At 43.1% G+C, this 14,278-nt stretch overlaps 2 protein-coding genes across 2 annotated transcripts; both read right to left on the bottom strand.

The window, feature by feature from the left end:
- Positions 1-2,038: 2,038 nt before the first annotated feature.
- On the bottom strand, positions 2,039-4,927 carry LOC127780743 (L-ascorbate oxidase homolog). The gene is made up of 4 exons (XM_052307695.1): positions 4,459-4,927; positions 3,135-4,339; positions 2,925-3,003; positions 2,039-2,537 (listed from the first exon to the last, which is right to left on the bottom strand). Exons 1-4 carry the CDS (start codon positions 4,606-4,608, stop codon positions 2,334-2,336), a joined length of 1,638 nt encoding a protein of 545 aa, XP_052163655.1. The 5' UTR covers positions 4,609-4,927; the 3' UTR covers positions 2,039-2,333.
- Positions 4,928-12,044: 7,117 nt separating this feature from the next.
- On the bottom strand, positions 12,045-14,019 carry LOC127778280 (myb family transcription factor EFM-like). The gene is made up of 5 exons (XM_052304860.1): positions 13,639-14,019; positions 13,393-13,547; positions 12,912-13,302; positions 12,690-12,766; positions 12,045-12,558 (listed from the first exon to the last, which is right to left on the bottom strand). The coding sequence occupies exons 1-5, from the start codon at positions 13,847-13,849 to the stop codon at positions 12,325-12,327; spliced, it is 1,068 nt and encodes a 355-aa protein (XP_052160820.1). The 5' UTR covers positions 13,850-14,019; the 3' UTR covers positions 12,045-12,324.
- Positions 14,020-14,278: the final 259 nt, after the last annotated feature.

Below are 14,278 nucleotides of genomic sequence, written 5' to 3'. Positions count from 1 at the left end.
AAACCACCAATCTGATAAGCATAAAAAAAATATTATTTTTAGATAATCATCAAGTAGTAAACATGATGAACAAAAAAAATAATTATATTATATGGGTAACGATAGATGGATACATGATCCGCTAATGAATTGAAATCAAATCCCCCATAAAGAAGACACTTCCGGAACTAGTACAGGTTTCTTATCTTATCTCAAAGGTGCTTATCACCATTTTCTCTCCTCAATCAGGAAGAGAGAAGAAGCTAGAGAACCAAACAAAGGGTCATCGGCCTGAAGAAGCTCTTCCCCGCACTCCGCCATGGCCGCGCCGATGTAGACCTGATTGGCTTCCTCGCCGACGGAGCACATGCCGCCATTTTCGTTGAGATTTTCATCGAAGAAACTGAAGAATGTCCTGGTGAGAAATTCAAGAAATCGAAATCGGAGATGGCAGCGTTGAACAGAGCAAATCTTGGCGTGTTCATGATCGAGCTCAAATCGGAGCAGGTGAAGAAGGTAGCCGAGGGTGGTAGATTCTACACCATCTTCCCATACATGAGCTTCTGTACACCAGGTATCTCATCTTGTTCTATATAATCGCACAAGGTACTACCTCTGTATTTAAATATACGTCGCCGTTAGCTTTTGAACATATGCTTTGCCTATTTATCTTATTCAAAAATTTTATGCAAATACGTAAGAATATAAGTTATGTTTAAAATACCTTGATGATAGAATATGACACAACCAAATAAACGATATTTAGATTTTTTTTAATAAGACGAAGCAGTGGTGGAGCCACCACCTGGCTAGGCCGAGCAGCTACCCGGGCTCGCCGGCGAGAACTCCACAAAATTTTAATATTGATGATGAAATTTGTATAGTAAATACTAGTTATATTGAAGTTTGCCCGGACTCAAAAATCTTTCTCGCTCTGCCACTGAAACAAATAATACGTCATAAAAAATGATATTTAGATTGCTTTAATAAGACGAATGACCAAACACATGTTTAAAAGTCAATAATGTCATATATTTAGAAATGAATCCTATAATGCTACAAGTACACCAATTTTCAGTTTGCTCGAGAAAATTGTGCATTGGGTATATGTACTTGGATCATGGGATCGGATGGAATTAATGGTGTCACCGAAGCACCTGCTGTTTAATTTGTTAAGACAACATTCTATGGTCTTCTTTATTGCCCATTGTCAGCGCACACCGAAGTAGCTCTAGTTAACCTAGGTACTTATTGATCTGTCTGTACATTTATCTTGAGCTATATCATCGTTGTCCTCCTAAGTTTTTACTCGTTGTGTGTATTTGTAGATCTTGCAGGAGGTAGCAGACAACCATAGCCAGCTCTTCTCAGTATCTTCTAACGAGCCACTTAATGAGAGTGGCTTCACCTGGATAATTCCATGATTTCTTAGTCTGCAGGAGTTTCTTCTTGCCTAGTTGATGCCATTAAGGTGTTCAGTCATCGTGTTGAATTGTGTTTATGTTTAATTCGTCGTGATCTTGGCTTCATATTCAGGTCATGCTTAACGCAACATGCATGGAACTTAAATTATTCTGAGCTTCGGTCCATTGTTTTCTCCTGAAATGTGAATCCATGGGTGTTCAATTTTTCCCTATTGTCTGTCTTGTTCATTTTGGTCCAGTTTCAGTGAGAAGCTTGCAACTTCTCATTATATGAAGCTCTTGTTGCTGCAGATAGTTCTATAGATCGTTAGTGATTACTACTACTATGTAATTTAGTTGTAAAGTATCTTTTATTTCTGAACTGAACATTTGAATATGGCTCTTCTCTACACTGGCAATCTTCACAGAACAAAGCCAAGGAGAAGAGCCATCAGCGTCAGTTCAGACATCAGAAGCTAGCAGAAACTATTCCGCTCTTCAGTGTCCTTTCTACCAAAATTTGCATCGGTTTTGCCCAAGCGCTTGCTTGATTCATGCGATTGAATTCGAAATAGTATACTGAATCTATAATGTTCTTTTTTACCCATGTTGAATCTACAATAGTTGCTGCTGATACTGTTGTAAAAACATCACTGAATAGCATAATAATAGATTGATGCGGCATCAGAAACAGAGCACTCTGCACCATTAAGCCTGAGGCCTTGTCCACAGACTACAACACAAGAGAGAAAAAACACTGACATGATCAAAGAATAGTAATAGCATATCAGTTTTAGCTACAACGAACATATATCCGAAATTGTAATTCTGAATTCTCATCTTCACTTTCACCTATAGTAGCAGTAGTATGACTTATTCTACTAGACATATACCAGACGACGACCGATCGAGCTATGCAATTCTGAATCTTGTTCTTCTTCATCATCTTCCTCAGTGTCCAAGGCCGGCAGCTCTACCGCAGAGTATGGCGTTGGTCGGGATGCTGTACTCGTTGGAGAAGCTCTGCTGCGGCGTCCACACTCTCATGTACAGCTGCTGGCCGAGGTATTGCCGGTCCCAGTTCGCCGACCTCAGGTTCCACATCCCCTGGTTGTCCAATGACACCAAGATCGCCGACCATCCATTCGGGTAAACCTGACGAAACGGACATTGTCAATGTTCAGAATTCAGACTTCAGAGTTAACTGTTCTTCAAATGCATCGGAATGTTCAGACTTCAGAATTAACAGTTCTTCAAATTGGTTAGGAATGTTCAGAATTCAGACTTCAGAGCTAAGTGTTGTTAAAATTGGTTAGGAGTGTTCAGATTCAGAATTAATTGTTCTTCAAATTGATTAGGAATGTTCAGACTTCAGAGTTAATTGTTATTCAAATCCATTAGGAATTTTCAGATTTCAGAATTTCCTTTTTTAAGATAACAGACCACCCATGTGGCCCAGCTTTTATAACAAAGCCAAAACATGCTTTCAGAATTAACTGTTCTTCAGAAGTTCAGATTCATTACGAGTATGTCAACACATACCTGAACTGTATGCCTCGCTTGCGCGTCAACCAAGTTGTAGGTTGTTCGCTGATTCTCAGTCCACTGACCATTGCCATACCTGAATCCATTTATCAGAGAAAGAAATCATCAAAGGTGAATGAACAGATCTTTCTCATGTTGATGTTCATCTGAGAATTGATGCAACTGAAATGTGTGAAAGTTTCAGTGGTTGATGGGAATGTAGCTTACCCAACAACCCAGAAGTCATATCCATCGAGATGCCAAGACTGCAGCTCGTTCTCCGTGTTCTGGAACACCACCTCGATGAACTCGTGCAGGTTGAGCCTCACCACCGGCGTCCCGGAACGCGGCGCCGCGCCGTCGGGCCTCGCCGGGACGCTGTCCCAGCCGATGACATTGGCGATGTTGTAGTTGTCCACGAGCTTGAGCGGCGTGTCGGGGACGACGAACGACACGCCGTTGACGGCGTACCGGCGCTGCCCGGCGAGCACCGGCGCGGAGTTGGCGAGCACCAGCGTCCTCGACGTCGCGATGGTGCCGTAGTGGAACGACCCCTGCGGGTTGGGCCTCGCCGCGCTCGCCGTCAGGTTCCACCGGAACGACCTCGCCTGGTTCATCGACCACTCCGCCTGCTCCGGCGGCGGCGCCGGGAGCGGGCCGGGCGCCCTGGACACGGCGCTGCTGTAGTGCAGCGTCCCCGTCGCCATCAGCGGCGCCGCGCCCGGGCTGAACCGCGCGGACGCCACGACGGCGTAGTCCTGCGCCGCCTTGTCGAGCGTGACGAGGAACGCCACCGACTGGCCGACATGGACGTCGAGCGAGTCGTACACGTTCTGCACCGGGTGCGTGCCCTCCACCTCCACCAACCTCAGCGAGTGCCCCTGGATCCTGACATTGACGGACGTCTTCACCCCGACATTGGACACCCTGAACAGGTACGTCCTCCCCTGGTCGCCGACGAACGCCGCCGCCGACGGCATGCCATTGATGAGCAACGCGTCGGGCGGCGGGAGCGCGCCACCGCCGCCGGCGTCGAGCGCCTGCCTCAGCTGCTTATGCCCGGCCTTGTACCAGTCGCCGACGAGGAGCGTGAAGTCGCCGGCGGGCGGCGGGTACGGGACGGGGATGGCCGGGCGCTGGTAGACGTTGAGCGCGCCGAAGCCGCCGGCGGCGCGGTGCATGGCGACGGAGGGGAAGTAGACGAAGGTGCCGATCTGGTCCTTGGCCTGGAACTTGTAGGTGTAGTTGGCGCCAGGGGGGATTGGGCAGTTGGTGCCCAGCACGCCGTCCTGCCACGAGTTCTTGCGCTGCTTGATGCCATTCCATGTCAGGAGGAACGGCTCGTCCAGGTTGTTGAACACGTTCACGATGATGTTGTCGTTCGTCACGCAGTCGATTCGCGGCCCAGGAAACTGGCCATTGATCAAGATGCCCTTCGATTCGATTCAACCAAGCAACCAAATCAATTATCAGAGAGAGAGAATGACAGAATTCAAGAACTGCATCTGCATTTGCAAGAAGAAGAAGAACATCTAGTGGCGTTGTCAGTCACCTGCTGCGGGGTGGAGCCGAGAGGGTTGATGCTGCCGTAGGTGACGTTCCAGGTGAAGAAGCGGTAGGGGTCGTCGGCGCCGGCGAGGGTGGCGGCGACGGCGAGAATGCACGCCGCCAACGCCGCAGCTGCAGCCGGAGGAGGCGCCATTGCTGGATCTAGAGCTGAGCTAGCAGAGAGAGAGAGTGTGTGTGTGAGAGAGTGAGAAGCTTTTATAGCTGAAGCAGCTGAGCTGAGCTTGTGCTGTACTCGTACACAAAATTACAACTGGAAAGCAAAGCAAAGAAAAGCAAAATCTACGCGTAGATGGATGGATGGATGGATGGAGAAGAAGAATGCTAGTGGTGGTGGAGAAGATGGACAGATGGGGCGCTTTAAATTGGAAGAGAATTCTCCGCGTTTCGCAGCAGCGGCGGCCATTGGAGGAGTAAATTAAGGTCGCGAGGAACATGGCGGCCCAGCCTGTCTCCTCCTCTCCTCCATGGCTACCATCGTTCTCTCTGGCCATCTCTCTCTCCAGTACAGTGATCAGTGACGCAGTGATGCTGCTGCTGACTTGCTTGTTGAATCCGGCATTACGCTGTCGTACATCTCAATGTGCTAGATACTGTACAGCTATTGAAGAATTTAAAGGAGGAGGATTTGTTTTCTGCCAAGAATTTTCATGAACATGGTAACAACAATTCCTACGGTTGAGGAATTAACAAAAAGGGGTTTCTTTTGTTTCTGCAAAAAAAGTTCATGAACATGAAAATTGTAACAATTCCTACGGTTCAAGAATGAACAAAAGACGGCTTTTTTTTTTTGGTTGTGCCAAAATTATTCAAGAATATGTTACCCATTTTCTGTACTGCAATTACAGTTTCAGGGCGCATTATGTGCTCGGCCGTATCATCATTTCATCACGGACCATGAACATTTCGTATTTACCAGGGAAATTAATCGACGAGAACAAAATCTGAAGGTGAATCGGGAGGAAATGCACTTACCACGTGTGTACGTCGCAGTACATAGCTGAATTTTTTTTGTCCAAAAGAACCTCCATTCTTGGCCTCGTATCAATCAACTCCTCCATCCGTATTCCGTAGTAATTGTACCAAGTAATCTTAACTAAGGATGTGTTTAGTTCACGCTAAAATTGAAAATTTGGTTAAAATTAGAACGATGTGATAAAAAAGTTGAAAGTTTATGTGTGTAGGAAAGTTTTGATGTAATGGAAAAATTGGAAGTTTGAAGAAAAAGTTTGAAACTAAACAATGCCTAAGCAAATGGCATGAACAATGCATGGATGAATGGTACGGTTTGGAAAAAGTTTTTTTTTAAAAAAAAGGGAGGGCAAAAGTTTCGCCTCATATATATATTGATAAAGCAGGTTTTTCTAAAACGTTTTAACTCGGAGTAAAGAAAGGTGCATTCGGCAGCGTAAATTTTCAATTTCTACCTCCTCATTTTTCACACATACATTTTCTGAACCCGCTAAACAGTGTATTTTTTTATAAAAAATATAAGAGGTTGTTTTTAAAAATTATATTAATCTTTTTAAAAAAACTAGCTAATACTTAATTAATTATATACTAATGAATCACTTCATTTTACGTGCGCGGGAGGAGAAGTTTTCAACCATGTTCGAACACGAGACCTAGTGTAATTAAACTGCCTGCAATTTCATCGACCCTCTTTCTTTCTTTCTTTCTTTTGTTTATTTTATTTCTTCTTCTTTCTTTTCTTTTCATTTTGTTCGGCTTTTGCTTCTACGAGTGGGCGATAGTTCTAGATGATCCTATGTAGGAGTGGCTCTTGTGTACTCTACAATAATTAAATTCTTTCACAGGACCCTTAGCTTGGAAGACAACCAAAATGAAAAGGTGCTTACAAGCATGCACAACAGTCAAAAGAGGGAAAATTTAAAGGCAAGAAGATAAAGAAAAGAAGGGAACAAGTTAACATGCATATGTGTAACTCTTTTGATGGGCACATGTATAATGATCTACCACTACCTTGCCTTGAGGCCCTGTTCTTTTTTTTTAATTCTGGTATTTTAAAACAATTCTTAACTTACTACACGGTGTGTTTCGTAAAAATTAAAAGTATATAAAATTTCCTTGAAACACTTTTCTAAAGCAACATTTTAATTTTTCTAATAATTAATTGATTTGTTTGTACCCTCCAATAACTATAAAAGAATTAGATTGTGCATCAATTTTAGCTATCTCAAACAGGTTCTAATAGAAAATGGTGTGTCACACTAACTGCATTTGCATCGAAGTTTCTCATTGGTGTTGGCACTAGTTTTGCATTTGGCTCGCTTAAAACACATGAATCTTTCTTCTTTTTTATACACAAAATAAATCATTTTAATTTATGTGAAATTCATGTAAAGCTAATGTAGAATTCGTGGCGTTACAAAGGAGTGTGTGGTGGAGTGTGTGGTCCCTCCCTCACGGAGGTATAGACGGCCGTGAAAACCCACTTGTTTAAAAGAAAAATGACAAGAATATTCTGGTTTTAAAGATCTGAATTTTGGTCATCCAACAACCAGCCCCTGATACACATACTTTTTTTTCTTTTCTAAAAGGAATGTGTGTCTCTTATATAATGATAGTATATTTTACACTTTACAGATATGAACTAATTGCCCAATTAGTTATCCACAAAGACATACCCTGATACTCCTTTCTTTTTTCTAAGAAGGAATGTGCCATGTGTGGTGCTTATTAATACTAGGAGTATGTTACATTTATTTGCAGGTATCCTATGAAAGCATCCATGTAATTAATATTGCAGTAACTAATTAATTGTCTAGTTGACAAGAGAATGTAATACAGAAAAATAGCCAACCAATTGGTCACCTTGCATGGGAGAAGAGCAGAAAATAAGAAAATAAGCTTGCACATGGTCGCCAGTTTGTTAATTTGTCACAGGCATGCATGGCTACAACTAGTACGTACTACACTTTTGCAGACAAAGGCTGGAATGGAGGACAATTAGTATTGTCTTATGGCTTTAATTAATATACGCGTGGTGATTAGTGGAGCAGGATTAGTTATAAGTGGAAATCCTAATCCTTTGACCATGCTGTCATGCAGGCATGTGGCCGTTGAACCGTGTCGAAGTAGTACAGGAGTAGCAGGCAGGCAGCTTGCCTTTTTGCTTAATTACCCTAGAATAATTAATGGATAACCCTACCATGGCATTATCTGGCCTGCCCTGGCCTGATGATGATGCTTAAATTACTTTTTACAAATGTTTTGCTGGGTGAGTTCAAAAGAAGCCGTAATTTGTGCCGCTTAATTAGATGGAGGAGGACAATAGAGTTAATGAATGCTACAGAGACTTGCGTTTTTTTGGGTGAAGGTACCGACATTTTTTTGCGAGAGGACGCAAGTGGGGCGCTGCTTGCTGCCAGCTTTCTTGGTTTCAAACGATGTACCGTTTTACTACAAAATCTTGATCAACTGATGAGTTAGAAGTTGGTGAAAATTTTGACGTTCCCGAGCTTGGTAATGCAAGACCGTATTAATTTAAGCATATGCAAGCCTATCCAAACGATGGTTCTGTACTGAGTAAACTTTGGCTCTGTTTGGGAGATTCTAGGAGCTGTAATTTTTTCAAGAATTTCCAGCTCTTAAAATAGTCTATATTCTCACTTAGACTCTAAGAATATATAGCTATAGGATCCAGAAAAAGAACTTAATTTTTTTCAGATTGTCATAAACTACCTACGAGTCGACTGCTAATATTAAACTCTCCCAAATAGAACTTTAAATGCGTTTGTAAGGATTAATCGTATTATTAAAACAAATCATTTGTTTCATGCTTCAAAAAACATGTTTTCTTAAAAAAAATCTTCAACTGTTGTGTTGCTTTTATTTCTTAAAATATTTAATTTATACTTATAATAAAATCAATAATATGTGATAATAATATGCTTACCCTAAGACTATGTGCTTATAGATTTTCTTTAAATACTCCCAAACATTTGAAATTCTCATCCAGAGAATATATAACGATATACTAATTCAGAAAACAAAGTAAAAGTTGATAAACCTAACCCTTTTTTTTTCATACTCTTACTAGCTCTTTCTAATCTTAATATCCTCAAACAGTGTGACTAAACCACGTACTCCCGGTGGTACTAGCAGTATAGTAATTTAATGGAGAAAAGTTCCATTTCTATAATTTATATATTATTATGCGCAAATTAAGGAGTCCTGAAAGTTGAGACAGCGGCATTGCTTATTTGCGTGCTTGCTCATCAGAAACCGCGGGAGAAATCAGGGGCACGAATTGCGTTTCCGCGTGGACGGCAGCACAAACAGCTGGAGTTTGCTTGTTCTGCGTGCACGAATCACGAGGCAGGCAGCACCTCTCTTCCTTTCTTTTTGAGTAAACCCTCACATGCAACCATTTTGCCTCGTGATCCATACCAATGTACTCCATCCGTGATCCATCCTGCCCTCCTAAACCCAAGTTACCAACCTCAAATCCACAAAAGAAATGTGTCTAGTTTACTGCAACTTACTCATAGATTATAATACTTCAACTTAGTTTGATGATGATTAGTGTTGGAGCAAGCAAAGCATGCCTCTGCATCATTTTGCCTTGTAGAGACCGTTGGTGAGGACTGCATCTGACGGCACTCTGCATGCTTACTTTTCCATCATTTCTAGGAACTCATCGCTGCCTGCCCAAACTCATACTGGCAAGTTCAGTACAACGGCAGAAACTCATACCAGAAGAAACTAGTGGCAACCTAGCCAGCATTTGAAACTCCTTCAAGATTCAGATTTCAATCACCTGGTAAGGAATTCAAGTTTTCAGTCTGAACTTGCTGAGATATCAAGATTTTATAAGCCTGAAACTTTACACCGAGTTTGTTTGACATCCCTTATCCTAAATACTAGAAATCTTTGCCTCTTAAATGTTCAGAACCGTGCAAATTAGGTCCTATAAAATCGGTGTAGAGTTTCATGATTTGGGCATAATAGCTTACCTGGTCATGCAGGTTTGGGTTTTCTTTTCGGCCCAATGCTGGCCTGGGCGCCTGGCCCAACAACTCAAGCGTTCATGTGAAAAGCTTGCTTGCAGCTTGTATCAGTTGGTTGCAAGGACAAGATAAGGAAGGCCTCCTTTGAAACTAAGGAAAAGCAATAGGAATTCTAGAGAATTTTATCCTACAAAAAATAATCCAATGAAGCCATTTGAAACAAAGGATTGTTTTTCTTTAAAATTCCTATGAAATGAATCATTCTAGAGCAAGTTTTTCTCTTCAAGTGTATAGAATTCCTGTATTTTATCTGTATGCTGATCAAACAATGTTTCGAAACATTCTTGTGTTTTAAAATCCCTAGGAATCCAATGAGTATGAACATTATTATATTCATAAGTTTTCCCTATTCCCGTGTTTTCTCAATCCCACATTTCAAAGTGGCCCAAGGCCCATCTCACATATTTGTGTATTTGGCCTTCACGCAAAAGCCGGGCCTCTGGCCTTCTCTCTAAAAATCTCACATATTTGTGTCACATTTTTTTCCCTTTTTATAAATTCTGTACTTTGATCTACTACTGTGAACTCAGTTTGTTTCATGTTTCCAGTTTTCAAAATGAACGCAAACAAGTGTACGAGATACTCTGCAACTCTGCTGATTGACATTGACTAATTCTACTCCCAGCAATGACTAAACTTTTAAAATTTATTTGAAAAGTACATGTAAAGTCAGCCTGAAGATTTGAACGCGAGAGACAAATTGAACCAGAATTATATTCATGTGGCACAACTGCAGCATCATCATCAAGATAAGGAATAAAATGGTAGAGGGTGTTGAAAAGTTCAGCTAATGCAGTGCAGGTGGTCTACATCAAACCAAAAAAAAAAAACAAAATTTAATTTCTGCAGAAGAAGAAGAACATCCCCATTAGTGAGTCAGCACCAACAAGAATATACCGATTGATTGATGAAACCAGCTTCTGGTTGTTGAACATTGGGCTGTCTCCACTCTGCAGAGAGTGACAGACAGAAAGATCCACGAATATTCACCAGCACATCCAAGAACAATCCCATTTTCAACATTGGATACACCAGCAACCAACTGATTTATATGCTCCAGTTAATTCATATCTGTACATTTGCATGAATTCTCCTTTTCAACACACAAGATGAAACCCCAAAGTAGCACACACTTTACAGCATTCATCTGCAGGAAGATGATGGAACTGTTAACTGAACATTACCTGAAACACACACTAATTTCATTTCAGCTCCTCTGAAGAAGTCACAAAACTGATGAAAACTGTCACTGTCAGTAAAATATCGATCTTGATACTCTTGTATGTTACACGCAAGACACGACCAGAGACCAACATAAGGATGAAGATCATAAATAAAAATGCAAGTGAAGCCATGCTTGCACAGGTCAAGGCTGGGGACAAGTTCAAAGCAAGCATCAGGAATGCTAATAATGCCTCAGAATACAATAGATTCCGGATAAGAATGGGTGATCATCCTGCCCTTCGTTTGACTCAACCGATAAGGACGAACAAATTTATACTAATATTTAGCAGCTGCAAACTTTGGCTTGATTGCATGCAGAGGCATGCATAAACGAGAGGTGAAGATGAGTTCAGATGTGTCATGTGTGACGCGACTTCTCGGAACTGAAAAACCTCACGGCAATAACTAAACTCACAAGAATGTTACTACTAGCGAAGAAACCTGCAGACTTGCATGCCAAGAATGCTCACAGTTTCGTCGAGAAATAATCGGAGTCAGAAAGATGCAGTCTCGCGGTTTTACAGCTCATGAGAGATTCTTGGTGTGTGATCCTCTCCGTCGCCTCCTCTTCCGGCGACGCATCAGATTCTTGGTGTCTGCTAATCTTTTTCTCTCTCTCTTTCCTTTTCCCTTTTGTTTACTCTGATCGCATACTTTTTTTTTTCGCAGCAGGTATATTTATACTATCTTGATGTAATTGTCTAAATTCAATAAAAACTTCAATTATCTTAAAAGAATGTACGTGTGTAATTGTTTAAATTCAATGATAACTTAAATTATCTTAAAAAAATGTACGTGTGTAATTGTTTAGATTCAATGAAAACTTCAGTTATCTTTAAAAAATGTACATTTTCAGATATATGTGGTGAAAAGAAAAGGATTGGGATATATGTGGAAGACAGAGGTGTTGTTGGTGTCATGGCTTGGCTGGTCAGTTGGATGAAACGACTCTGCTGCGGTTCTGGACAAGAAACTTATTATGATCAGGATTCATTCAGGGGTAAGGACCACCTCAAGTCCCAAGAAAAAGGATGAGGATCCAAAGTTTTTTTTTTCCCCTTTTCAATTCAAGAATCCAAAGATTTTTATTATTCTTCCTTGTTCTGGCTCTTGATGCCGCTGGAATGTTGATGGCCATCAGAAGCCAGAAACATGCCCTCTTGGCTCTTGCTAAAATAGGCCTAAAACCACTGTCCATTTCATATACTTCAATCAGCAAGAACAGCAATGTCAAGCTTATCAGAACTATAGTAATATGCTTGATTGAAATGGAAGATATCAAGAAAATCATTCAAGAGAGGTTGGAAACACGATATGGGTAAAATTCTCAGGGCGAAAACTGTAGCTCTGCCCGAATCCTTTAACCGGCAAAACTCGCCGCAAAACTGTAGCTAGTATCATCTCTTTCGATATACATGACAACAACCAACTCACCATCAGTTTCATCTCAAGCACTCAAGGCTCGATCTCACTGTATACAAACACCTACACTAATCTCTCCTCTCAAACTCCTCCCTGAAGATCTGGTATTATTTTTCATCGCCGCGCCGCAATTAACCTAACCCACCAAAGCTGTGATGAAACATCATCTTGGATCATTTCCAGCCATAGCTCTCAGACCTGCCATCCTCCTCCTCGCAGCTGACCGTCGCCGCCGATGAGCCGCCACCGGCCATGCCTGAGCCTGAGAAATGAAGAGGACCCTCAGGGGATCCAGACTGGGAGCTGCTTTGCTCTTGAGGAATGTAACAGAGCCCTTGCATGAGCACAATCGGTTGGTTCACAATTGTTGAGCTTGGCACTCTCGGCCGGTTGTGCAGGCGGTACTTCTGCGCAATCAGAATCGCAAAAATCGACATCAGTATCATCGCAATCCGTCGCGAGAAGTCATGATTGTTACTGAACATTGATGAAGAAAATCTTGTGGTAAACAAAAAAAACAGTGGTGAATTTTCCTCACCTGAAGATGGCTTTTGACCTCGTCATTTGTCAGTCCATCCACCTTCATCAGCTCCCTGATTTGCTTTGGAGTGGCAACTGCACAATCAATCAATCAATCAATTCAGGAATCAATCACCATGAGCAACTAATTACTAATTCCAAAGTAATTAATCACCACATGCAGATGCAGGTGCTCTTAGCTCTAGAAATGGCAATTAATTAATGAATTAATTAAGTGTACCTTGAGGGCCACCGAGTTGCTGCAAGGCGGCGACGAACTTGCGGTGGAGGTCCGGCGACCAGCACCGCCTCGTCTTCCTCGCCTGCTGCTGCTGCTGCGCCGCCGCCGGCTGAGGCTGGGGCTGGAGGCTGAGAGCGGGGCCAGACGCCGCCATGGCGGCAGCCCTCGCCGCGGCCTGGGCGAAGCCCACGACCTGACGGCGGCTTTCGTCGGCGGCGGCGGCGGAAGCAGGCGGCGAGAGCAGCGACAGATCCGGCATCCTGACGTCGTACGCCATGTCCTCCTTCCTCATCAAGCTCTGCTTCGGCCGCGCGAAAGCCGGCGCGCCAGAGCCCACAAACGCGCCGCCGTTGGACTTCGCCTCCGATGAGATCCTCACCTTGTCCTGCTTCTGCGACGATCGTCCAAATTTCAGCCACCGAAATCCACGCAACCAAACAAACAAGCACCCATTGAAGAATCAAACGAAACGAAGTCTCACCACTGGATCAGCAGCGGCGGCGTCTGGGCCGCCGGAATTCCCAGTCCAGAGCTGCGCGGTGCTCATCCAGTTGCTCTTGTCGCCGGCGGCGTCCTCCTCATCCTCCTTACGATCACCACCCTTCTTCTCCACCTCCTCCTTCATCACATCAATCACTGCACGCAAGCCATGCCCAAATCAACAACTCGCCACCACAAAACAAAACAAAAAAGAAAGAGGCTTTTTTTTTTGTTTAATAGTTATTACCGTCGGCGAGGAGGCGGACGCAGAGGGGGAGCTCGCGGCGGAAGACCTCGATCTTGCCCATCTCCTCCTCGAGCCTCCGGATGCAGTCACCCATGGCGGTGGTGGTGGTGTCCTTGCCCCTGACGCGGCCGAAGCTCTTGGCGGCGAACATCTTGAGATCCAGGCTCAGGTCCGCCGCGCCGACGCCGATTTCCCCCACATCCAGCCCCATCGCGCATACACCACCACTCCACCTCGATCGAGAATTCTTCGAGAAGCTTGTTGGATTGTGTGTGTGCTTGAGAATTGAGAGATGGAAGTGGTTTGATTGTGGACGGATTGATGGGAAGGGAAGGAAGGCGAGGGGAGGAGACTGGGTATATATAGAAGAAATGTGAAGGAGAAGAGATGAGGAGAGAATCTCGGGGGATTAAAACCAAGGCGAGGACGAGTTTTCACGTCACCTCTTCATCGCAGACTTGCAGTGGAGGAGGGATACTTTTGTCAAAACACCCCTCATTTCTTCGTCTATTTCTCTTTAGCCCCATTCCATTTGTTTATGTGTCAATGAAGTTATTGTTATGTATTGTACATAAATAATGTATATGTCAAGAAAAATGATACTGATTTATAAAGTTAGTTTTTTTTATGTAGATGTTGT

This window comes from Oryza glaberrima, chromosome 7 (genome assembly GCF_000147395.1).
Source record: "Oryza glaberrima chromosome 7, OglaRS2, whole genome shotgun sequence".
Lineage (NCBI taxonomy): Eukaryota > Viridiplantae > Streptophyta > Magnoliopsida > Poales > Poaceae > Oryza > Oryza glaberrima.
The sequence above is the reverse complement of the archived record's forward strand: the minus strand, read 5'-3'. Positions and strand labels throughout refer to the sequence as shown.

Coding starts and splice junctions, on each gene's coding strand:
- LOC127780743 (XM_052307695.1), bottom strand. CDS start 4,608: ATGGCGCCTCCTCCGGCTGCAGCTGCGGCGTTGGCGGCGTGCATTCTC. Junction 4,340..4,458: donor TCGGCTCCACCCCGCAGCAG/GTGACTGACAAC, acceptor ATCGAATCGAAG/GGCATCTTGATCAATGGCCA. Junction 3,004..3,134: donor TATGACTTCTGGGTTGTTGG/GTAAGCTACATT, acceptor AAATGGATTCAG/GTATGGCAATGGTCAGTGGA.
- LOC127778280 (XM_052304860.1), bottom strand. CDS start 13,849: ATGGGGCTGGATGTGGGGGAAATCGGCGTCGGCGCGGCGGACCTGAGC. Junction 13,303..13,392: donor CCGCCGCTGCTGATCCAGTG/GTGAGACTTCGT, acceptor CGATCGTCGCAG/AAGCAGGACAAGGTGAGGAT. Junction 12,767..12,911: donor GCAACTCGGTGGCCCTCAAG/GTACACTTAATT, acceptor TTGATTGTGCAG/TTGCCACTCCAAAGCAAATC.